Source organism: Bombus pyrosoma, linkage group LG9 (genome assembly GCF_014825855.1).
Source record: "Bombus pyrosoma isolate SC7728 linkage group LG9, ASM1482585v1, whole genome shotgun sequence".
NCBI lineage: Eukaryota > Metazoa > Arthropoda > Insecta > Hymenoptera > Apidae > Bombus > Bombus pyrosoma.
Window position 1 is genome coordinate 12,326,166 of NC_057778.1, and position 26,927 is coordinate 12,353,092.

A 26,927-nucleotide genomic window follows, 5' to 3' on the forward strand; every position below is an offset into this window, starting at 1 on the left:
GTACGTATGTCAAATTATTTGTTTCAATTCTCGGAACTTATGAATTTCAGTTCATCGACGATGATCGATTTTTGACAATTCCGCTGTATCTCTCGCAGCAACTATACGATTGAAAGAAGGAATCGGTTCGTTGTTCAGCTGTTTCGCGCGAGATTAAAGTTGGATCGAACGAGAGGAACACGTGTTCTCAGGAAGAAACTGGCCCATGATCGCCAGACAGGCCAATGTTTGTATTATCCCTTATTATCCGTCGCATCGTCCCTCCTCTTTCCCTATTCCCCCCCCCCCTTCCGGTAGCTGCGCGCTTTTCTCCATTTCGATGTGGAGAATCGAAAGGCTTTGAAAGGTTGCCGCGATCGTCCGTTCGCCGGTGGTCGTCGTGTTCATCGTTTCCGCTCTAGTTGGCCGAGTTCCAGTGGTTCGTTGGACGTATTCTTTCTTCTCGACGCGGGACGCAATTTTCTCCATGTTAAACGTCGTTTTTTCCGTTCATCGCTCGCCCAGTTGCGTCACCGAGGATCACGGCCGCGGTGAAAGCGATCGTTCGATTGACTCTTGATGCGCGTGGAAGTGCACCGATGCTCGCGCGGACCGATTCGAACTTCCAGCAGAGATCGTTGTTCGATCTCGACTAGAGCTCATAATTTTAAACGTGTGTTAACCGCGAGCCTCTCTGAAGACAAATCGATCGACTCTACTTTTTGTTAAAATTTGTTTCTTAATTTCGGTATATAAGTATCTATAAATAAGTGACTCGGCTTGCTTTGACCCGGAGAAATACAATGATCGCAACAATATATTTAGTAGGAAGTTGTTCCGGGCCGCGTAAGAAAGAAGGAATTTTCTTTATTTAATAAGGAATCGTCGAAGATAGGGATAGATAACTAATTTTCGTCGCAACTATCAAAGCAACTTTCCATATTCTGTAATCTGTGCTAGCATACATGGTGTTTCCGCGGCAATTTTTCTAATCTCTAGCGGGCAGCAAGACGCGTGGACGCAATTGCGTCTGCATGCGTATCGAGTCACTGGAACTGATTACTTCAATGGCCGGAAAGTATGGCCAGGTTTATCGGGAAACCGCGTGCAATCCAACGGAATTACGTTGCCGATTTGTATCTTTCTCGTTATGATTGCGTCGTTGAATGCAACGAATCCAGGGTGCTCGAACCATTGAACTTTGTTGCAAGACCGGTTTTGAAAAGATTTCTTTAGTCTCTTTTGACGTTCAAAGTGGACTAAGTAAAAAGGAGAGGAAGAAATAAGCGATTTAACTAGTTAATCGGGACGAATGAGTACTGGTTCAGATTTCCTATTTCTTGGGTGGTGCAATTTCTTTATCTATGGATCTGCCATTTTGTAACGCGGTAGCATCTATGTACGTATTTCTGTCGGAAATAGATTCTACTTGGCTATTATACCTATCGAGCTGTATAAATTTGACATTAAGATATTTCATTCTGGAAATTCTATTCTTTGTTAGCAAGTGTTTTAAAAACGCGAGACGAACGTCATTAATGACCTTGTTCTAATAGCGACGCGACGGTGCGGCCTGTCGTTTCCGGTCTGCACGTTAACCGATTTACCGGAAGTTCGCGTCGATTACGCACACATCACGGTGGATGTGGCCCGTCAAAAGCTGTGTATACTGATAAGAAAACAGAACTGTTTCCGTGGTCGATGCTTTTCTTACAAATGATCTAACTCGTTTTCTCTCGCATAGAAAGGAAAAGAACAAAATAATAGTATCTATAACGATCAAAGGAAAAGTGTCGTGCTCGCGTTTGAAGTTCTTTTGCGATTAAAGAGTTGTTTGCGCTTTAACAGGTGAGAAACGATATAGGTTGTCACGTTAACGAGCAGGCGCTCTTATATCGTGGTGAACGATATTTGATCAACAATCGGTAAGAATAAGAATACTTTAGAGTAGAAGCTAGATCAGGGACTGGAAATTGTAATTCGTTTAATCGATGTAACACGCGGGAAAAAATCAATTGGACGAATCTTTGAGAACGGAGAGTCGTCGGAAGGCTCTCGTATGGCGGGGTAACCAAGCGTGTAAAATCAGGCTTGCCGATGTTTGAGCGACGTGTACCGGTACGTGACACACTTTAACGGGGTTATGCGAATTGCATTTTGCTCGAAAGGTCCCCGTCGCACACCGATGACAATTGCAGATGCGATCTCGGATGCACATTCACCGGCGCGTTGTCGAGACGTTTCGCTCGACCTAAAGTCGTGCTACTCGTGTCAAATGACATCATCGCTGTTGCCTCCATTTGTATCTACATATCTGCTAAGGCGTAGGATAGACTGGATAAAGTCGAAGAATGTATTATTTGTCATGAAAATCGTCGTTATACTCGTGTTATATCGTCGAATGCTTTTGTAACACGTTTAACGGTTTAAAGTATTAATTAATAAGTATTCCGCGTGGATCTGTTTTTTATTTGTCCGTTTCGAAATCTTGTTGAAACTTTTAATTCAACGTCTCACGGATCAATACATATCGTTGATATATACACGGAGTGGTACTTTCTCTGGAACATTTATTTCTGCCAACAATGTTGCATGCAAATGAAACAAAGGCCAGACAAATGGAGAGAAAGTTTTAACGCAGATATCGTACCAATGCTTCAACGGAGCTTGATATCATTTTTTTCCATGTTGGTGAATTTCGAACATGAAACGCTTGATACATAATTCTTTATGCTATGTTTTGCCATACTTTTCGATATTCCTCGAGTTCTGTGCAAAAGTCAAGAGCTTTCAAATCGCGTTAATAGTTAGACTTCAACAGGGTGTCGCGAGTTCACGCAAAGTTATCGAGTTTCAGCGATATCCAGTCACGGTGGTAGTAGCTGTGTGTGCGTGTATACACACACGCACATACCGTTTCACTTGATGTTTTGAGCGTCAGCAAAGGTGCAAAAATATCGTACTATGCAACGGAAATAAACGGGTACATGTGCTACGAACTTGTAGATTTTTCTAACGCAGGAACACGTTATACACGTAATTTACGCGTAAATTTTGTTGGAATGCTTGTTTTAACGAGCTTCGAATAATTCGATTCGATAGACGATGCCTGTTACAAGTCGAAAACTCTCTTTAGCCAATTTCAATTCGGTTGCCTCCTGGCTACATGCTTCTTACAAGCTTTCAAAGGTAATGTAACGTTTCCAAGGAACGTGTTATCGATCATAAGAGGGATAAGATGCATTCGTTTTGATAACTTTTTATAAAGAACCTATATGCAAGATGAGATTGGTCGAGGGACAACGAGAAAAGATTCTGCTTGTACAAGCTCTTTTCCATGAATTCTTTGGTTTTGCGAGCGCGAAAACGCGCGACAAGCAGCGTGCAATCTCCTCGGAGGCTAATAATACGAGCTGCAAAAGTCTGCTTGGCGAAGACGCGCCCACGCGTCGCAGTTTCTAGTTCGAATCTCGAGATGATTTTAGTATCTCATCGTTCTTCGCCCTAATCGCGCGTCCGAGTTCCATTCCGTTCGCGTTTTCACACTGAAAAATCGTTTCGCAGTTGGCGTGTGTTCGACGATCAAATTAATCATCTAATCTACCTCTTTTTCGATTTATTAAAAAGGAATTATTGTTACATTTATTAATAGAAATCGTTTGATAATATTAACATTTTTAATAGATTTTTCAATGTACAGTTCGTCGTTTGCGAAAAGTTGAGGTATATTCGTTGCCCTTGGAACTGGTGAATTTCGATTGGTGGTGATGTTTCTATAGCTCATCGAGGCGGGTATTGCGCTATTGACTATCGTTCGTGAAAGTTGTTCGAGAGCGCAGCAATACGGAGAAGTCGGGAAAGGACACCCCTGCGAAAGAAAAGGCAGGGCTACCAACAAGCATTTGCGTAAACGGGTACGAAAATGCATTTCTTTACGTTCGCTTTGTAGCTGATCTGTATCGACTATAACATCGGATTATTAAGAAAACACTGCTATTGCTTTTCACAATCGACTACGTTGTGGGTATTTTCTTCTCTCGTTTCTGAAAATGTAAAGTACAAGAAAAGCAAATGACCGTAAAAGTCTAAAACGTTGAAGCGACTAGTAACTTTTTCCTCCTGGGGCATCGATCAGCCCGTTCGAGAGACGAGGTTGGATGATTCATAAAAATAATTGATTTCAAAATTAGTTGCGCATTCCGCGCGATAAATCTTCCTCTGACAGGCTCGTTGCCAACGTTGCCCACACTTGAACCAAAAAGACCATGTTCGTTAATGACTGTTCAAAAAATCTAACGTTCGCGAAGTAAATTATGGTTTCTCATCGTCCGTTTCGTTCTGTGTCGTTTCCATGAAATTCTCATCTATCACGTTCCACCTAGAAATCCAGTGTGGTGCACGATCTCGGCGTTCACACCGAGATAAATCTCAGTTCCGTGAAAATCTCGTGGAGGGTTAATAATCGAGAAGTGGTGTGTAGTGGGGAAAAGTGGGGATTCGCGGCGCGGTGCGGTGGCCGGAGTGGGAGGATCAGGGGCGCGAAAATCACTACAGAGAAATCAAGTCGCTCCAGTTTTGCTAATAAGGCCGCCGTCGCTAATTGCTTTTCGTCACGGCAGCTGGTCCCTTATCGTGTGAAAGTAATCGTCACAGCTCTCGATAACGAAGATCGTGGAAGAGCGCACTGCCGAAGATAGATTCTCAGGTTTCTCTTTTCTACGGTTACTTACACGCGTGTAATCGCTACCCCTCGTGAAAGAGAAACTCTTCCCATTGTATGGCACGAGCGTAAACGCGCGTGCGCTACCGGAAGCTTACACGTGTACTTACTACTTCCTACTTACTACTTACTACTTACTACTTACTACTTACTACATACTACGTATCATAGTTCGGTGCGTGAAACACCATGTGCGTCCGACGAGCGCGCGATGGCTCCTTACAACGAGAGCGTAGCACTCCGCGACAGATTTGGCAGATGTTCGAGCACCAGCTAACTTTAACGCTTTCCCTGCTATAGATATTTCGTACTCCTTACGACTAACGGCGATACTAACTTTTTTTACCAGAAATATTTTTCAACCTAGTTCCGTTATCAAGCATTATTTCGGCAAATAATTGTCAAAAATCAGCGAGCAAAAACACTATCACTGACTCGATAAATCTCGCATTTTACTATTAAAATTAGTTTTTCTATTTATCATTTTATACGTAGCTAATATATATATATATATATATATATATATATATATATATATATATATATATATAAAGTAAATATAAGTAATATAAGTAAAAAAGTAAACATTGGAATTCTGTTCCTTTTAAACGATATTGCGATTATAGAAAGAAGTAAAAGAAGAAAGGTGAAAGCTTTTAGGCGTAAAAAGAGCGTAAATTCTTAGCGTAATTCTTTTTAATTAACTGCAGTGCCAAGACAAATTAAAGCGGTATATCTTGAATAATTGGCATCGAAACACGTTAAAATACGTGAGTTGTCCTTTAAAACATCCTTAAACATTTACGTCGCACAGACGTCGCCCATAACTTTCCACTCTATGTTAATAGACTTTTCCTTGTTTCTGTTGCAGCCTGAGCGAATGTTACTTCGCGGGCAAGGGCGCGGCCTTGGTTTTACCTCCGAACGAAAGGGCCAGACCGTCGAGAAAGGTTTCCGCAGCAGGATGCGACATTCAACAGCACCTGCAATCTATGTTTTATCTGCTCAGACCGGAGGAAACCCTCAAAATGGTGAGTTACGAGATCTTAGAAGATACAACCGTGTTTAGTTGGGAAGAAAGTTTTCTTTACAGCGAAAGATGGTTTTTTAGTTCACTAACAGCAAAGCATATATATCTGGTTGCAACGTTCGTTCGAACACTTACGATTCGTAATGTAGATTACGCGAACAAGCGTATACGTATATAGTTTGTCTGCAGCGGTTTATGTAATGTTGAAAGTTGTTTCGCGTATCTTTTGCTCGAAACATTATTGGAAATTCTTTGGCATTCTGCTTGCAACGGTACGATGAAAAAATCGTTACAAGGTAAAAACAACGATAAAAACGGGCTTGCATGCAGCGATTATGTGCATACGATCGATCGAGCACCGGCCATGACATTTTGCGCGGACAAAAGCTCAAGGATAGAATCTATTTTATTTGAAACGTGCGTTGCAGTCGATTTCTCGAGACCGCGAATTGTCTGCCAATTCCGGGATCTTGAAATTGACGGCAGAGGTTTGCTTAGATGTTCTGGCGCGCGGTTTCAACGATGTTTCTTGTCAACACGCGCGAGATATTTTCACGATTGACATTTATCTCCAATTTAATGACTAGACTGCGCATTTGTACGCATTCCTACAACTTTATGGATATACCTGAAGAAAGGGAATTTACATAGAAATTTGTTTCATCTACCAAATATTATTACAACGAATACTCTATTTTGAGTATTTTGTATAAGCATTTTTGCAAAATCTTTTTCCCATTAGATCTAGCAAAAAATGAATAAAATTCCGCGGCCTATCACGAACCGTGTGCATACACGTTAACGTCATCTTGCGGTAATTTCGATATTATTTTTCCGAAATTTCTCATCACCTTGCTTTCTTTCCAATTATTTATCTATTTTTGCTTATAATATACAAAAAGTATTTCTCTCGTCAAAGATGAGCTAATAGTTGAGTATCTTTGAACGCATTTTCCATCGGAGAAATTGGAAACGAGCGTCCCGTCTAAAATTATCATGTTTCACTATGTCGTTTACGTTGCCACTGCAGAAAGTCCAGAACCTGTGTGAACAACCAACAGGTAATAGCACCGTGACGTCAGCCAATCCTAACGAGAGCAAAGCAGCGATCGGTGATTGCGAAATCTCTGACAAACGCGTAGCTTTCTACGTTCGGAATGAAAAGTGGTCACTGTTGTTTCGGAAAAACGTAGCTGCCTCGGTGCGATTGGAAAGTTTAAGACCGACCGATGTTGATCGTTACACGATTTCGGTTTATGTTAGTTTTGGAATACGAATAAACGTACGTTCATCGGAATTGGAAGCAATGTAAACGATATAAGCAATCATTTGGCCCGTTTTACGCGAAAACCACGAATGTGCAAGTTTTCACTTTTACGGCAAATAAGTATCGATATCTTTTTCTTTCGTGCTTAGTTATATAAATTAAAGCAAGGAACGTAGGATGGGAAAGGTGACATTTTGCGTATTGAACGTACATGAGCATTCGCCATCAAAGATCGATGAAACGGACTTTAACGCCGATATCAGTTCGTGAAGCGCGCGCACGAGGAAGTCTGGCTCGATGATAAGAAACTGGTCGCGTAAGTCTTTTGAAACGACAAACACGTCTCGAGTCGTTTGCCGAGCGGAAGCGGTCGTTTCTCATCGGCCGCGACCTCAATGTGTCGCGTTCGCCGACGACCCGCGCATGTGGGTCGCCTTTAGCCCACTTCGCGATAGTTTCAACGACACCAGCGGCTCGTACCGATCCCACGTGGAAGATTCCAGGTCGTCACGCGTGTGTCGCGTGTTGGATGCGACGGTGACAGTACTTTTTGAATTAGAGCGACGACTCTCAATGCCGTTGACCCTATGATCATATGTCGAACCAGATTCGAGATTCTATTTCATTCGATTCTTTTAACTCCCCCCTCCCCCCGCCCTCTAGAATATTTTTGTAATCACTTTAAGAAAAATTCGATTTCACCGTTTAAACTGTCTTGAATCCTAAATAAAGGCTAAAAGAAATGATCGAGCGTGGTGCATTGCTTTTGTCCAGACGAGATTACGTATTTTTAATACAATAGCACTATGCGAAAAAAAAAAAAAAAAAAAAAACGAAAAGGCTTGTATCAAGTGCAGAAACACGAATTTCACGTCGTCCTTGACACGGGTCTACTTCGGCAGGGATGCAAACTGGCCTCTAGAAAAATAAGCTTCGACGAACCTCGACCCAGTTCAAACTTGTTACATCGCCGACGAGGAGCAGAATAGCGACTTTTGCGGATCGTCCGTTGTGTTTCAATAATAACCTCCGATTTGCATAACGATGATCCACGATGCTCCTACGAAATGAAATTGAAATAAGAAACGGTTCGATCGTTACTGACAAGATGGTGTTAGCCGCTAGATGATGTTGAAATTCAAATATTTTACGAAATCTGAAATATCGAAGATCGATGCTCTGCATGAAGGTATGCATGATTTTTCACTCTTTGGAATTATACAAATTGAGTGATTTACGTTCAAGCTTAACCTTTTGACCCAACGAATTGGAATATATCTTTGGCTACTTTTTCAAGAAAGTCAGTAAACGTGTCTCTTCGCTCTTTTGAATTTCTCTTTCTCTTATTTCTCTTTGTGTTCCATGTTATTAAAAAAAAAAGAAAAAAAGAAAAAAGAAAAAGGAACAAAAATGTGAAAAATTAGTTGAAATAATACGTTATTTCGAGTTGTTATCTATCTGGCCGAGTACCAATCGAAGAAAAGATGGACCGCTATCGGAGAAACACATCCACGTGACAATCAGCTGATCGGTCGTAGCCATTCAACTGCATAGAACTCAGGACCATTTGATCTTGACGTTCTGTATAGCTGGCCAAGTTATCGACGTACGAGACACGAAACAAGCAATAGGAACAGAATGTACGCGTTAGGTACGAGCGAAATATGGTATTAGAATTCTGGACAGAACACGCATTCACGCTTGTTAAAGCTGTCGGGATTCCTCTGCGAGCGGTTGCGGGACGAGAAACTGGTCCCTACAAGGACAACGAGGTAAGGGGAACGTATGATTCGCCACAGGTCGTTTCGTCCACTGCTTTTCAACAGGGCCCGTTACTTTTTACGCTCGCAGTTAAACGCACGCATGCAACTTGCCCTCGAGTCGAACCTTTTATGTGGAAAGTGTCAGTGACCTGGCCGACCATTAACCTATTCGCTTGCCCACTTCCGGCGCATTGTGCTACGCTTTTGGTTTTCGTTTATTCGCTGGAATCGGGATTTTCTCTGGTGACGCACGCTTCGATCGATCGTATTTCGTTCTGTTAGCGAGGAAAACTTTTAAATATTGGAGGTAGTTTTTTGCTTTTACAGGGGTTTCAGCCTATGTTTTGTAGATAAAAAATACGGCATGAGACTGGTAAATTGGTTATCCGTTTCGATAAACGTGGTGGAAATAGCGTAGCAGTTGAGTGAAATTGGATCGACTAACTAAAATAAATATCAATTTCTGAGGAAAACGATACATACATACGTATATACATACATATATACTGTATATATATAAATTTTCTCTTGTATATTTCGAGGAATGAAATGCTGCTTTTATTGGTTATTATATATTAGTATAAACAAATGGTAATACAAAGCGGTTACATCAGGTGAATATACACGATGATGTAAACTATCCATATTCTATCGATATACGTTAGCCGCGCAGTAACGTAATATGTAGTACGTTGTCTTGATCGAGCAGAATGAGTTGCCTATAATTAATTAAACGCGGATGAATGGCGATGAGTTCGCTTTAGGTCGTCTAGTTAATGGCGAATGCCGTCAGCAATGATTTCAATGTGTCACAAAGATTCGCGATAAACAATGCTTGTGTCATTTGACGTACGATGTCGATTTCACGAATGTTGCGTTTGACTTTTGACAACGAATTTCTTCCCGATAAGACGATAATGTTCCCTATGTCGTGGTTGATCGATTTGATATCATTTATAGGATACATTTTTTTTTTGCAAGGTAATGATATAAAAAGAGAATTATAAATTATACATTCATACGGGATAAGGATAGATGTTGGACGCTATGATTCGACTAATCCACGCCACGAATTGGTCGATCCCTTATTTCGTTTAGGATAATAGAGGTGGTTGACTGATTATAACACTAAAGTAACAGGTTATAATACATGCTTTATTCCAACAACTTTGTAGATATAAATAGTTAGACGACTTGCGTACAGACCTATTCTCAGAGACGTATAAATAGTAAGTTAATACCGATGACTGGTCAATGGATGAAAAACCAGTCAAGAGATGTTGACTCTAAGGTTGATAAACCAGTCAAGTTCGGTGACGATGCTGTTGCAGAGGAAAACTATTGCAGGGGGTTGGTCACTCCATCACCGCTCGCTTGCGGGTGGAAATGACCGTTGAACATGGAAAAAGCCGACCTTTCCATTTTTTACCTGATTGAACGATAACCATAAGGAACGCCTCGACTTGAATGTATTTTATAACAATTAAGGGTCCTAATGGTAAAGTACAAATGCTTAGTTTTATGACAGTTCCTTAGGATTATCGCGGTTCCACTAATTATATTTGCACAGCTAGTGGCCGCTTCGACCGTGGGATGGATTCTGGTTTATGTAAAGATATAGGTATATACGTGTAATCATATTTTAATCTTGATAAGCCAACATCGATCGAAGGTTAACGTTAATTTTACCAAAAGCTTGTAAGTGTCGATAGTAATTTAAAAAAAGGAGGGTGGGGGGGGGGGAAGGAAAAATAAACTGAAACGAGTCGTTTCGTCGAGTTTGATAGTTGCAGTGATAACCCACGTGGCAAACACGAACCAAACACTACTCGTGTAATATTTATCAAGTAACATTAGTGGACGTAGCGGCAGAATAAATTGATCGAACCTACGCAACGTTGGAGCGTTCGTCCGGAGCTGAGATGATCGTCCGGAATATCGACGTCAACGTGGTTTTATCGGTAACGCTGACCTTACGAAACCGCGGAAAAGCAGTGTCGCGTGGGCGCTGATAATTTATCGCGATAGTTCCGTCCACTGAACGGGAGAGCGATTTATATAGCCGCAGAAGCGTGTTTTAGATCCGGCCGAACTTGTTCTTTGCTACTGTATCAACTATGTACCGCGACAGAGTTGAACGAAATTGAACGTCGCATCGTGTCGCGTCGTGTCGCGTCGTGTCTCAAAAGCCAAGTTACCATAGGAGTTGATAGGAACCGAGGAAGATTATATAATGCGGCAGTTAGAAAGGAAGCCAATTTTCCGGATTTTTGTCCATCAGTGGAAAATCCGTAACCGTTGTATCCGTAACCATCTATGTTTTTGAAAATGTAATATTTGATTCGAAATTATGGCAGTCTTTTATAGGAGAGCTATAAAAGTTATTCCCTTGAATGGTAGACGTGACATAAAATGTACAAAATAAAATTAAACGACACGAGTAAATATCGATAAAATTCTACTTCGAACCATAAAGGAACATCTATCGAACGTTATCGGAGAATCAGAACAAATCGTATAATTTATATTTACGTTAGGATGAAAATCACCATATAGCTAATCAGCTATGAAAACGCGATTCACGATACTTTTATTTATTTGACCGATTGGAAACGTATTTCTTTTAAACGGATTTTATATTCTTTCGTCAAACAGATTTTCTATTCACGATGAAGCATCTCGTCGGAAGTCAACAAGTCTAATTTCAATGTTCGAACACTCTCTGAACAAAACTGGGCTATCTCGCCACTCGAGCTCTGCTAAAACGGGTTTTACGACCGGCTTCTGGCCACCACCTTTCTTGCTTCTTTTTGCTTCTCGTTCGATTCTTCTTGCCGCGCCCTGTTCAATTTCAAGGCACTGGCCTCGTGAAAATTCTCTTTTCTCGCCCTTCTTTCACTGTCAGATGCGTCGAGATTGCCTAACGCATAACGCAGTCCACTCAATCGCACGCATCAAAAATATCTGATAGATGGAATAAAGGATCGTTTAAAAAAGTCTACTTTCCTGCCACTTTTGCCAAATTTAAATTTATGTAAGATTGTCGTACGAATATTCTGACTATTCGTGATATACTTATTATACAGTTTCTTAATATAGAATATACCTGACTCGTAGCAAATCTCTTCTTTAATTTCTTTCTTCCTTAATCCGATTGAACATTGACGATAGGATAACGTTTGGAGAGAGCCTTTGATCGGTCTAATAAAAAGCTTAAGTCTTTTTTATTTTCTAGATTTATAGACGATTTTTCTTTTCGCGTTTCTACGAAAAGTAGCTACCGAATGAATAGCTTTCCCAGAAAATCAGTGACGTAAAATGTCGGTAAAATACGGTAGCCTGTCTCAATACCGTTGGCCGTTTTATTCCGACATAAATCCCGTGAAACGAATTTCTTCGAATCTTTTCGCCTGGACACCAGCCAACGGCCATTAAGCCCAGTCCGCCTATTACGCGATACCGTAACTTTTAAGTAGTTTTTCTGATCTGTACGTCCGGGTATGTCCCGTGAAGTGAACGCACGCATTCGGGCCACGATATACACACAAGCTGTTGGCCTCAGTGTCTTTGGTACCTGTTCACCTTCTCTCCAACAGGATGCCGTGAATTTGCAAACGCAGGTGTAATTGGCCTGTCCGGGCGATCCTGCGAGTACCCACTTCGACGCGATGATAAGACCCATGTTTCCGACCACTTCCAAGATTTACGGTACTCTTTGGTGGTGGTTTCTCGTTTTTGCACTGAACTTTTTCAGATAAGTTTCCAGAGAAGAATGTATACGAGCGCGAAACGCGTGAAATCGATTCTATGCTAGGTTTTAAATTATCCTACTTTGGCAGATACGAGCTTAGGTATCGTTAACGAGATTTGTACACTTTCTCGAGAAACATTCAAAGGCAGAACAAAGATGAAACGTGGAGTGATTCGCGAATGTCATTCAAAATCTTTTGTACCTCGTATTCGATATATTTCACACCGAATTAGCCGATACCGATTTAGAGGGATTTCTGCAACAAAAACTTGTTGTACGAAGGCGGAAGGTCGTTGCTTAGCTATGATGACAAAGGTACGAAGCAGGGAAGAAAATTCGCAAACGGCGCGATTACATAAATAAACGATGGTATCGCAGACCCGTTCGTCACGGTTCGCGACGAAGCAACTGGTCCGCGGACTTGAGCGATTCCATTCGCTGACAAAAGCCACGGTTTTGCAACCGAGCCGTGTCAAAATGTGCACGCGGTGCTCTTGATATAATCGCGCTTGCCTAACGTGAGAAAAAATACGGCCCCGTTGCGTAATCGGTGATCCACGCAGCGATTTCGACGAAAGGCTTGTTTTTCTTCGGTAATCGCGAAAGAGTACAGAGCTTTCGGGGTTGATAACGGTTTTATGGCTATAGAGATAAATTGGTAAATCGTAGAAAGTAATTTATGAGCAGATGTGAGATAAGGTGTCGATAATAAATATGTTGATTTCTAAAGTATCAACGTGTCTGTTAACGTATAGCTAATTAAAAACTAATTTCAAATGAAAACCTTATCGTTGATTAATTCTATTATTTGTATATTATTTTGTCGCATTTCTGATTGAACGAAGATAATACAGGAGCTTAAATAATTTATTGAAAGTTGTAAATAATATCCCACCGTATCGGTGGAACATCCCTTTTAAAATTTCGCTAAAATCCTCCATCTACTCTCGTTCTTTCAATCGTTATTCCGTTCTAACGATCCACTTTCCTCTAGGCATCCAGGAAGCGTTCAACGGCGCAAAGTGCGAAATTGAAAGAACGAGTTTGATTGAAAAGTTGCAACACAACTAAGATGAAATGTTAAAAGACTGACCGATGGAAGCCATGTACCAGTAGGCGCATTCGTTGTCGTCGAGCAACACTGCTCGTATCTCGTCGACTTATAATTACTCGGGTTTTTACGCAGCGCGGAATCTCGGAGGACACCTGTGCAACTGGAACGAACATTCTCGGACAGTCTGGACCGCATCTCACAGAACTGGCGTTCGTTTCACCGATCTGCTTATTAGCTTGATAAAAACTCGTTAGTCGAGTCGTAGCCCGTCGAGTTTACGTGTGTGTACGTAAAGCTCGAGATAGAAGTCTACTTTAGAACGGGTTGCGCGTTCAGTTAGCGGTGGAATAACACTTATCCGTGTCTGTTTGTTTCCTTTTCACCGGATATGTATCGCGTTTGGTTCGGTCGTTGTTTTATTTTCTTTAAAATAATATACTAGCACGATAAAATTTGTAATATTGTTTCAGCGTGGTAATATTTGTGATGGTTTTTCGTAACATTTTGTTAGGATGAAAATTAAATATACCGGAGGTAACGACGATTTTCAAAATTAATCTGCTGTTGGAAATCTGGTCAATTCGTGGATGAAGCGAAGAAACTCAATCGGAAGTCTTAGCTTGAACGATAGGTTCTATCGAAATTCCGGACATTCTATTTTCACATAATTAACACCTATCGTGCAACACCATTTTCTCTTTGAAATTTTCTAAAATATCAACCGAACAGGTGTCGTAATTACGAAAATCAAAATCTATTCTGTCGTTAAAAGTTAAATGAACACGACGATAGGATCCTCGATTTATATTAGAATTTCAGGATAATGAGATTTGAAAATTATTCAATTTCAAAACCTTTCAAAACCTATACGTAATACGATATATTCCAGCTATCAAATGTATCTTTCCGATTCTCGTTGTCGCTTATGCGATTAATCTTTTTTGTTACGCTAATGGTTTGGTATTTTTCGGACTGTGCACGAATTTTAGAATAACTAATCCGTCATGTCTGACCATGATTTGCGTTTACCAGTCGACTCACGTGCAAGTCGTTACACAATACCGTTACTTGTTTGACGAGCAGCCTGGGAAACGCTATTTATCGTCAAATACGCTTTCATAGCTACGATACAATGAACCTGATTTTTCTCATAATCAAGAAAATCATACGCGTAATCGGAGGTCAATGAAACACGGCAACAGCTTTGCTTATATAGCTTCGAGAAAATAGTTCGCTTTACTGTAACTTCCTGATGCACCAGATCGCCACTGTGCTCCACTCTTTTACGTATAGACTTTTTCTGTTTACGATCCTCCTTCAGATATTACAGATATTAAAGAACATTGTCAGCAACGATCGACTTGTAACCGAATTGTATACTAAAGGATTACATAACGGTAAGTAATAATAATGATAAGAAGAGCATTCTTCTGTCTTTTTCTAGAATGCTTTTATCCATGTGCCCATAGACGTATCTCTAATGGATGCTAGATTCGATATATTCTCTGCACGACGTGTTTGACAAACTGCTTCGTGATAAACCGCCTAATTTTTGACGGATAAGCGCTAATCGTATCACTAGTCTGGTAACAAAATCTCTAACGAACAGAAATAGTGATAGTTTAAATTTTCGCTAACAAGATGTAGACACGAGGCGTTTGAAGTAAACTACGAACAGCAACAGACGAGTCTTAATTTTCACGTATACTTACTGATTCTAGATCACACTACGCTCATGAATTTATGTTACGTATATTTATAAGGTTATCTTCCTATACACGCAGAAAGTTTTATCTATCGTTAAATGCTTCGATTTCAGGATATCGCTTATAAAGAAATAAATAAATTAAATTTAATGTTCAACGAATTGTTATACTCACGTTATACGACCAGACATTATAAAAATTGAATCAAACGAGGAAGAGAGTAGGAAACGATATCACTGACACAAGTAAAATGCATCGTAATTACGTAAGTAACGAAACAACTTTTTCTTCCGCAATGAGAGAGCAGAGCAAAAAATTGTGAGTCATGTACGAAACATCGTATACCAGTTAAAATGAAACCTAGTCTTTTTCTTCTTTTTCCTGTTTTTAGTTCAGCGAGGAATTATTTTCAAAGAATATTGATATATAAAAGAACGTGACAATCATCACGTTATATACAATAGGAGAAGAAAGTTTAGCATTTTATTAGTTACGTTACTTTGAACTTTATGAGCGATGATATGTTACTCCGAGTTTTCAAATACCATACAATTTAGTTTAACACGGTTTAGACATTATATATGTAGTACGAATATTTATTACGATTGTTATGTATTAGTAATTGCAGTTTTGCGGTAAATGTTAAAGCAGAATCTTCCGTGACTTGTAATGAAATGATTAAATCTATAATGGATTTTGAGGAGAACTAAACTTAGCATCATTACCATTTCTAACGAATTATATCGCTCATCCGATCCAAACTTTTCTTTTTTTTTTTTTTTTTTGAAACGAGCGATTATGAATAGCCATCGATCTGTTGTTTGTATAAATTTAGTTTTAAAATATAAAATATATAATTTTAAAATGGAGCATTCGCAAATCCGGCAAGCTAAATGAAAGAAATTTGGTTAACGACAGAACCATTTTTCATCATTTTCACGTAATGTATTCGCTATTTTCGTTACGTGACGTGCATCGACGTGAAATACCTATTGCACAACACAAAGCGTGAAAAAGGATTGATCTCGTAGAAGTGAAATCTCTGACAGTAACAAATATCGTACCTCTCGAGAATATCGTAATGAAAAAATCCGTAATAGGATAGGAAAAACAAAGTGACTCAAAAATAGGATACTATTGGCAATCAGACCGTTGAAACTATTCATTTTATACTAGAAAATTAAGATTAATGAATGAAAGAAACGGACGAAAGAAATCTAAAGATTTTGGTTAAATGCTTATTATTTCTGTACCTTCGCCAAATATTATTATTGGTTTGAAGCGTACCAGCACGAAATTAAATGAAAAAGAGCGGGGGAGAACGAAATGCGAAACGTCTAATAGCCATGAGTTCAACGTAAATCGCTTGACGAAGAACGGTGTTAGCAAATACGGTGGAAAAGTGGGACAAGCTCGTAAATAATACCAGAAAACATGTAATTGAGTAAATGGAGTGATTTTTCCAGAAAGTTTGTCCTTTTTACGTACGATTCTCTGGCCGACGACTTTCTATCGAGGTTAACAGAGAGTACGGAGATATTGTCGTAACCGAGTCGACGCGACGTTATGGACGAGAAAGACGCGTCCGATCCGTTGACCTCGATGTCTCTTGGTCGTACAAGACGTGGACAAAGTTGTGGTGTGCAAGAAACCACATCATCCGTCACGGCCCTCTTCTGATCAAAAAATTACCCATTAGACCAAGTATATTTTAAGTAGCTTATAATCTGGCTAGAAAACTTTGAATACTTCACGAGCACTTTGCAAAGAAGATCGATACGTTTTGTTCGAACTCTTCGTAAATATCTTGCCAATATGAATACTTCAAGAGATAATACGTGATCGATAGTTTCAAGTACGATCGAACCTGCATTAAAATTATTATTTAACTTGTTTTCAAAGGTTATGTCGTAGAAAGCGTGTGCCAAATAATAAAAAGTAAGTCACTTTCATCGCTGGAGAGAGAGTGTTTTTTTTTTTGTTTTGTTTTCTTTTTAGAAAATAACCATAATAATGAACATTAAGACGTCGTTAGGATAGACCTCCTGTCGTCCAGTGGAAAACGAATTAACCGTAATTAAGCACGGCGACATTGGGTTAAAAGACAATGTGACGCAGAGCAACTACGGCTAACCTGCCATCACGACATCCGATAAACTTGCTCCACTTTCGAAAGGGCCGGCACGACGTTTTGCACCCGTGAAACTGGTTCGGCACGAGTTAACTCGCTACACCTTTTATCATGCGCGGGCACATACACCAGAATAACAATAGATCTCGAATGTACCACTCTTGGCCGTTCTCATTTTTCTTCTTTCTATTGACGACTAGGCATTTTCAAAGGTTTTTAAAATGCTGTACTTTAATTACAGAATTACAAATATATATGGTAGATAATTAAATATATTGTTACTACATTTCTTGACAAGTAATTTAAACTTGATCTGACGATTGTCAGACGCTTGTTACGAACGGTAACGTGACTAACATTTAGTTACAGGTAATAGACGCGCCGAATAATACGATACGATCCAACGAAATAAAGTCAACGTCGCTCTATTATGAATGCATAAATTTGTGCATCGATTACTCTTGTTCTCCGATCGAAAATCGACGGATGTCTGCGGTGAGCCAATACTCGCGAATGCCTCGTTCTCGTGTCGCGAGTAATTGGATCGTCCTGAGAAAGTTCACTGACTTTCGGAGCTCGTGTTCGAATCGGTCACAGTTTCTTGCTTCGACCAAATGGAGCCGCCTTTTGACCCAGTCAGCATACGTTTCCTACCCACTAAGAGGGTAAGAAATTGTTTCGTTGCTCGTATTGGACGTAGATACGCATTTTGGCTTGAGTTATTTCGCGTGAATGAGTTTAAACTCTTGATATTTCTTGGTGTGTGTTCTTCCCGCCTGCGCGAGATTTATGGATAGAGTATGCTTCAGCTTATTTTGTTTCTCGATAAAACAAACCGTAGGATGATGATTAAAAGTAGCACTATCTTAAGGTCATGTGTAAAGTATGCGTCATCGTAGATGAGCCATCTAACGTTCATTACCCGTTATAGCGACGTATTAATTCGATACGTCCATTTTTAGTGGTTACATTATTCTCCATATTACTCGATGTATTGATGTTATGCTTGTAGTATCGCTAGTGTCGCTAGTATAGCAAGCTAAATTACTTACTAAACGTAATTGTTTAAATTACGTTTCTATAGAAGAATATATGTATTTTGTCATACGTTTTAGCACAACGCACTGTCTTTTGCACGTCTAACCCTTTCACCGTGACGATGTTACAACAGTGATCGCACTCGGTACATACGATGGCGTTAGCACACCTGCTAGCCAAGTCTCTAAACGATATCAGCGGACGAGCATGCCTAGCGCATCATCGCGCTCGTTGGTGACTTATGACAAATCTGATTTCTCATGTTGCCACCCACCGTTCGCCCGCGATCTTGGTTTCCCAAAAGCTGGTGGTAGCTTTCGCGAGAACCACATCGCTAAGCAAAGACCAATTATTTCTACCGGCCGCTTAACAACACGAGCTGTTTACCGAATCGAGCCACATCCACCTGTACCGTACGTATCAAGCAATAATGTTGTTTGCGACACGATATCGACGCTGTAGCGTATACATTTCTCAAAGAGGAATATGCCAGCGTCCAGATAGTGTCCAGCGTCGAAGATATTGACCATGATTTATTATACGATGAAGATGAAAATAATAGAATAATAGATATCGAATATGTACGAGATTGCTCATTATCGTACGAACGAGATCAGGAGTCATAGAGCGTTTTCAAGCTTTTGGCCTGACTGTACTGTATCAGCTCGTTCGCTCGTACCGCCATTTCTCGATGTATTATTTCGCTCACACAACGAGAGAAAGAGAAAGAGAGTGTTATAGCGTTCGGTGATGGTAAGACTCGTTCGCAGAATGGAACGAAGCGACCGTGTGAATTTATCATCGATCGCGAATAGAAAGGGAAAAAGGAGCGACTGCGGTGAGGGGAAGCGGTGGATCGGGAACCTTTTAGTCCTGACTTCTGGCTGCGGGGTCCCGTTCGATGATCCGAACCGACGCGACGTCTCTCAACGATTCGCTTTCGTTTCACGACGCTGCAGCTGCGCCGCGGCGGCACGGCACGCTCACGAAGCACAGGCATCGTCGATCGCGAAACACTTTCACGGTGGCCTTTCGCGATTCCTTCTCGTGGGATCCTCGTGGAATCCTCGTGGGATCCTCGTGGGATCCTCGTGGGATCCTCGTGGCTTCGTCGGATCGAATCATCTCGAGCTCGAACAGATCCTTCTTTCGATCGCGAGACACAGATAGCGGCAGGTACGGCGTGGTGGGATTGCTCAAGTTGACGCACAAAATCCTTGACGCGCTTGGAATTGAAAGTGAAATTGTGTTTGGTAGCAAGGCGTTCGATATTTCAATTACAGATCCTAGACAACGCTATTCCTTTTATACAGGGTGTTCCTACAATTGTTCCTACTATGTATTTAGCGCAGCATTTTTGCGATCTAGGACAATATTTACCGATTATTCTTTGTTTAAATTAAAAAATAAAATTACGCGAAGAAATTTTAAACGATCAAACGTACACGTGTGTACACACAACGAAGTATGTAACAAAAACATAGCGTAAGCGAAATTTGTGAACCAATGGTATCGACCGGTTATATTCGGTCATTTATCGACTACCGCTTTCTAGCCAAACGAAGATGGATGTATTCTCGGAATCGATTTTGGAGAAATCAGCTTCGATGACGATTTGCGTGCTCTTTGGGCATTGGCTCGTGTTTCTTTTCGCGACCAATATCTCGAACTAGCTACACGATTGCGTTTCTTCTCGTCGTTTATCCGAGCGTTACGCGCATAATCGTATGACATAGGTACAACGACCCAGTTTGCTATCCTGTACGAGCTGAAACGCTAATTCTCAGACCGAGCGGATACAACGCGTGTCTACGTTGCGATATTTGATGTGAGATTGCGAGAGACTCGCTCGTACGGACTGTCACGGTTCATCGGCCAACAATGTCCCGATAAAACGATCGAAGATGCCCAACAATTAGATGTTTCGTTTAGTTTAAACGCTGCAACGACGATATCTCGCTGGTTTTTATTAAGAATGCGTCTGGCTGTAACGCATAGTATCGCAGACTTAAAGGAAGCATAAATTTCGGTCAATATCGAAATTGAGCACACTTTTTCAAGGGTAAGAAAATCAGGAAAATATCCGAGTAGAAACCCAAACCATAGCAAGTTGCAGTCATTTAACTCTGATAAGTGGCGAGAATCCGAACGTAAAAAAGGAAAAGGTAATAGCAGCGAGTAGGAAGAGATGATGGTTGCGTTAAAGCTGGTCAGCGTCGAAAGCGAGAGACGCGCGGTCGGACATCGAGAGGGAGAGTTTGATACGGGCAGAGCACGAGTTGCAGTTATACGAGGACGATAACATCTCCAGACGTTTCTGCCGAGCTCTCAGACGACACTCGAAAGCACGCTGCGTGCCGGCCACTGCTCGCGTCTCCTGCCTACTGAATATCTTCGGTTCTTCGTCACGCGTACGTCCTTGAAGAGGGCGAGTTGAGATGAAGGCGGGACGAGTTATCCAAGGTCGCGTTTGCCAGCCACTCGAACGCGTTCTGGCCTTTTTCCATATCTTGGTCTCAGGTACGCGCGACAAAAGGGCTCGTGCGTGTTTGCGAAACGCTCGGCCATTGCCTCTTCCGGCGCCAACGTACCGTTCCATCGCCTTCGGTAAAATATTTTCCACCGAGAATGCGTTACCTGGGTTTGGGTGCCACCTTGTCGCCATACGATCTCTGTGAAATACGTAGCGAAGAAATTGTATAGCGGAAAACTGTGTACTTGTAGTTTCGGATCTGTAACTTGTTAATTTACGAAAGTATGCAAAATTGTACAGCCGATTTGTCTCTATTGTTTTTTTCTATTTTTCTATATACATATAGCTCGAAGAAAAGGAAACAAACATCTCCACGGATTAATTCGTTCGACTGGATAAAAATATAGCAGATGAGATCGGGAGTATCTAATTCGAGACAACGTTTCTAGACTCGAATTCTCGTATGATCGTCGTTCGATGTTAATTTCCGGATGCCGTGATGTAGCGGCTGGAACGAAAGACAACGTCGAGTCAGACTCAGCGGTTAGTTACCTTTATCGAGCGATTTTATTCGCCAAACACGCGTTACAAAACTTTGGCAGCTAAACGCATCGCGGAAGGAAATAGGCATGACTGCTGGTGTTGTCCCATAAGGAGACGCGGCCTGCCTAATTAACCGTTTAACAGGGTTAAGTGTGGTTAATTACTGGGCCCGGAAGTGCAATGTCCCAGCAATTGAACGCGCCACCACACAAAATGTACAGTCGACAGCTTCGTGTCGCCAGTTATATTTCCATGAAAATTTCACCGATAACGAGCAATTTGTTTATTCTTATGCTTTACTCGCTTTCTCGTGCAGAATCATCTGGTTAGATGCTTATCGGATACAGTTTGCTGGACATTGTTATAAAGAAGAAACATCGGTCGGGTTGTTTTACTTTAATTATTTTCTGCCGCTTGTAGAATAGCGTTTCGTGCAATATAACGATATAACAATGCAAAAAAGTACATATACCGGGGTATCTGCATAATTAGATATTAGATATTTCAAGCAGTTAATTGTTGTAGTTTCACTAGGAACAGGAGTATACCTACGTTCTCGGCACTTTAAGCTCGATTTCGTGAAAAAAGGCATTCCTCAAATTTACACAGGTAAATCGCGCTGAATCGTAAATCTTCGCTTACTTTGTTTCTATTTAGTTTATCTAGTTTGTTTTATGGTTTATGGTAATTATAACTTTTGTTGAAGTTGCGAAATAATATAATGGAATGTAAACTATTAAACTTCCTAAAGACTAGGAAAAGTGACTGTTTCGTGGCTTCTCAGAAACAGTTACGGTTCGTAGTAACTTGAATAACAAAAGGAAAACGAAAAAGCAAAACATCCTACCAGGATGTTCTTACCGTAATTTCCTGACGCTGCGCACTGGTTTCTTACCCGTCTCGGCTTCGCTCGAAAGTGACTTTACTTTTTCCATACTTCTAGATGCAGCCTGCACAGCAATCGAACGTCGAATTTTTTAACGATACCGTTAATTCTATATTGTTACACGGCAGAATCCTATCTCGTATTGTTTTCTTTCAAATAGCAAGTCGAATCAACTGCATTACAAATTTGGCGATTAAAATTTCCTTTCTTTTTGCTAAAAATTGCTATCTATGCGTGGCATATCTCTGATCTTGTGTGTCTAATTATTGTCAAAATGTTGGTCGAAGCGTGGTAAAATAAAAATGATGGAATAAAGTGAAAAAGGTTTGTGGGCCTAGTATCAAGCGAAACTGTCGACGTACAATCAATATTTATCAGCGCGCGTTTATCCACTAAATTCTGAATTTAATAGTTTCGCGATAGGATCGAGACATTTGGTTACGATCACAGTAACTACAGGAATGAAATATTTTATTTTCTCACCGTAAACACACCTGTCGTGTTGGAAAATTGCAAGCTGAACTTGTTCGAAGGAGAAATAAAAAACAAATTACTGTAACGCTCGTAGAGCGAGAAATTTATACGCTCATGAGAAAAAGAGTGCTATGGATTGTTGGCTGTTGTACCGTACCCGGAGATTCTTTACGTTTCGTCGCTTCGTTTAGTTTAATTAGAACGAATTAATGGACTGACCCAAAAGGTCTTACACATTATGTAACCTAGACTGCGTGTTATTAAAAAAAAAAAAAAAAGAAAAAGAAAAGGAGAGCTGCAGGGAACGCAATATTAAAAATTGAAATATCGTTTGTAAGTCGACTGTAAATCTGATATAATTTTTTTAAATGGAAATGATTATAGCGGATGTGCAGAGCTAACATCGACCGATCGAAATTAGTATTATGTTCGCGATGCATGCACCTTTACCATTCATGAATACTTACTGATGCATTTTATTAAGTGAAAAAAGATTTCAATGCCTCCTCTTCATTCGGATCTTGATTTCCATTCAAACAACGAGCCGAGTAAAATATTCGTTAATTCTATGTGTTTTCCTATGTTCGGTCTTTGGATTTAACTTGGTAAATTTATTCGTATATTAAGTAAACGTTTGCTTAATATCTCAGTTATCTTAATATAACAGTTTATTTAATATCCGAAGCTATTGATTTAAAATATTATAATTCAATTTTTCTACCCATTTTAAATACAAATTAAGTTTCCGTCTAGGGTAATATTTGTCGCAATATACAATATATGCAATATGCAAGATTATTACGATTTATAATTAATTCCGCCTGTACTTATAGATTCAAGTACGTATAGTTTATGACAAATTACCTTATTAACCCAACAGAAACATCAAGACGCGAAACGCGTGATATTCTGTATAATATTTGATCCGTCGGAACTAATACCACGTTCCCAAGGAATTTCTTCGAAATCTCGACACGCAGTTATTACTTTTCCGTTTCTCTTCTCTTGTTGCAACGAAATTATAGTCGCTATCAGTCGTAGCTCGTACAAAGAAAGAGAGAGTGGTAATAGACGTCGGGTTTAATATCGATATCGATAGAAGCAGGAAACAGTGGCGAAGCGGAAACGGTTGGGAACGTTACGGTTGTGCAACCGTACTTCGCGATGTCATTAACCTGCAGGAAACTTCTGTTTCGCGAAACGCGACTTTGCGATTGCGATCTCCGGTCAAGTGTACGAGGTCCGATCAGAATCCCTCAATGTTTTCATTTCTGTTTCCTCTTTACTCTTCGTCGGGCCTAAATGTTGCAAAAATACTGTCTATAGTTTGTGTTGTTTCATGTCCATACTCTACCATGCTCTATCAGATGGAAAAGAAGTTAAATTATAAATCTAAATAGTACATTTTTTTTTTTTTTTACTAAAAACGAATGTTGACGTAACACCTACTCGTGCATATCTATCGGTGATAGAAATTACTGCTGTTTTATTCTTCTTTCTTTTTTCTTTTTTGCTGATTTACGCCTTGATAAAACGAGTGAAGATGGAATTAATAATGGAATTTAATTTCGCTATCAAAGAATTATATAGGAAACAAAATTTTACCAAATATTTTTGAGAATCGACGATAAAAAGACAAAGTTCAATCGTTCTTTTCAGCTGAGAGTTTGCTTGACCGGAAGTTTAATCGGGCGTTCGTAACGGGAAACCGTTCGTTCTGATTTCAGGCGGTGAAACTGGAGTCAGTGCATCCAGGAAGGACGAGATACCTGGTCGTAGTATCCTGCACTGGAAGGCAGGATGCGGAGGAGAGCTGCCTTCTTGGTATCGATTGTCACGCTAGGGCGACCGTTGGTCTTGTACTTCGGGTTCTGGCCGACACTGCCATTACTCTCGACGGCGACGGGTATGTTGGCTATTTTCGAATTTAACCGATCCCTGTATCTCTTGCTATCTTCCTGTCCGTTGCTTGCTACTTTATCGTCCAATCATCGCGATACATTCCTCCTATCTAGCTTTCGTTTAAACGAATCACACACACACACACACACAAAAGTTACGCGATAAATTACAATGTGAATTTTAAATAAATTTATTCGATCAAAGTTCAAACTGACTAGTCTTCTTCGATGATATTTTAATCGCATCGATATTTAACAGACCGAAGTTTGAAAACGCATTACATATCGGCATGATAGAAATACGTAAGACAACTAGACGATAGAAAACGAAGAAAATAAACTCTTGGGAATAAAATAAATGTGATAGTTGATTGACAGACACGTCGATATGACGGAAAGAAATTGCTACTGAATGTTTTCAATTAGTTACAGAAGTAAGTACATGCGGTATATGATTTTATCCTGTTTTGTATGTGTATAGCCTGTTGTACACGGTTTTGTGTAGGTTTCCCTCATTGCCGATTCGTTGGAGGCACGGCGAAAGTACGCCGGATTTTACAGGTTATCAGATTTTTGCTCCAGCCGGCAGATAGTTCCGTACTTTCTCCTCCAGCTCGATATTCTCCTATTCCGCGTCGAATAAAAACGCGACGTAGCCGCGCGCGGACAAATCACTCGACGCCGCGCCGCGCCGCGCCGCGCCAGCTTAACCAAGGCAATTAAAAGCTTGCCTTGCCATGCGTAACGGAGATTTTCGATCTCGCTAAAATCTGCCAATAAGGTATCCGATCGGTGAGCCGACCACTTTCTAACCGGTCGTACTCCGCTCGTCTCACGCGTGTTCGTGCATTTCTGTACGTACCCGTTTATGCGGTATAGCACAAAAGTCTTAGGCCATGTGCGATGCGATAGCCATCTTGCAATGGCGAGGAAACCGATCATTCTTTTAGAAAATATTTTCATCTGCCGTTATTCATAGTTCTATACATCCTCTGAATGTCTAGAAGTTGGTAAACCTTGTATAGGAACCGCGTTCTTTCCATTACTAATTTTCCTCTCTGTCACGTGGTAACGATATCGTTTGCCGTTTCAACTTGGCAATTAAGTCAACACAACACAAACACAGACGTACCGACATACAGATATTTTTATATTTGCTCGTAAAAGGACAAAACGTATCGTTTTGTTAAACGATTGAATACTTTTGCCGCGATACAAAACTATTATAGATACGTGTACGAGTGTCCGGTTCCTTTCAGCTCGAGCAGTGAGTCATTAGCGTGGCATGCGGCCGTATGCGAACTCTCGGTAATTAGGCGAATAAACCGCGGTTCGAAACGGTACATCGGGCCGTGGATCGAGAAACGAACGCACCGCTCGAGCTACCGCGGAGCGGAAAGGTGAACGCGAAGGTCAGCACCGCTCTCTTTTGCACGAGACTCATACGTACGTACGTCGGCTGTAGGGAAATGGAGCGCGTTACCGTAAGCCGTGTTAGAGCAGCAAGGTGCTTGACAGGTGAGCACCAAGGTCACGATGGAAGGTCGTGCTCCACGATCGCCAAGCCATTTTTCAGAGTTCGTTGGTTTCGTGATCTTGAAACTGCCAGGATGCTCTTGCCGAAAATCATACCGAACGCAACTACGTTCGAACGAATTCCAATTACACGGGATCATCTTTATATCGTTCCGACTTTGTATTTTTCACTCTCACTCTACCTAACTGCTCTAACTGACAAACCGAAGGGATATAACAAATCTTCGATTACAAGAACACCCATCGCGATTAATAATTACGATTATATAATTTTACTATTGCCATATATACATATATCGTTATATACGTACGTAATTATACCCAGAATTACTAACTCGCTGGAAAACTAATCGAGTAAAAGTAAATGTTCACGATCAAAGCGTACGGAGTTTGGAATTTACCATCGTCGTAGCATGTTCATTCGGCGAAACAAAAGCCACTAACGATGACAAATTTCTTCTCGTTTGCTCCCTGTTTCTTTTGCTCGAGTATGCTATATAGTCGGTTCGCCTACACAAGAACGAATCTAAACGGTTTGAGACAGTGAATCACGCGAGCAATTCGCGGCAAATTAGCGATAAAGAGGCGGCCGTTCGCCAGAAAAGGATCGAGAACGAAAAGAAAACGAGCACAAGTACTGGTCAGCTCGCGTTCCTGCGCCGTGGATCATTTTTG

The 26,927-nt window shown here is 40.7% G+C and overlaps 2 protein-coding genes across 6 annotated transcripts in view; both read left to right on the forward strand.

The window, feature by feature from the left end:
- LOC122570479 (protein phosphatase Slingshot homolog 3) overlaps nt 1-26,927 on the forward strand; it is a 72,531-nt gene that overhangs the window by 19,327 nt on the left and 26,277 nt on the right. For 2 of the 5 annotated variants that reach the window (XM_043732843.1, XM_043732841.1), the window contains 2 exons: nt 5,571-5,730; nt 24,543-24,721. In XM_043732843.1, the coding sequence (XP_043588778.1) occupies nt 5,571-5,730; nt 24,543-24,721 (339 nt within the window). Of the gene's footprint in view, nt 1-3,482; nt 3,894-3,959; nt 4,685-5,447; nt 5,470-5,570; nt 5,731-24,542; nt 24,722-26,927 lie in introns of those variants that run through there. The other 3 variants (XM_043732844.1, XM_043732845.1, XM_043732846.1) reach the window with 3 other exon arrangements.
- On the forward strand, nt 7,899-18,832 carry LOC122570481. Its single transcript, XM_043732849.1, has 3 exons — nt 7,899-8,768; nt 17,771-18,066; nt 18,517-18,832. The coding sequence occupies exons 1-3, from the start codon at nt 8,661-8,663 to the stop codon at nt 18,542-18,544; spliced, it is 432 nt and encodes a 143-aa protein (XP_043588784.1). The 5' UTR covers nt 7,899-8,660; the 3' UTR covers nt 18,545-18,832.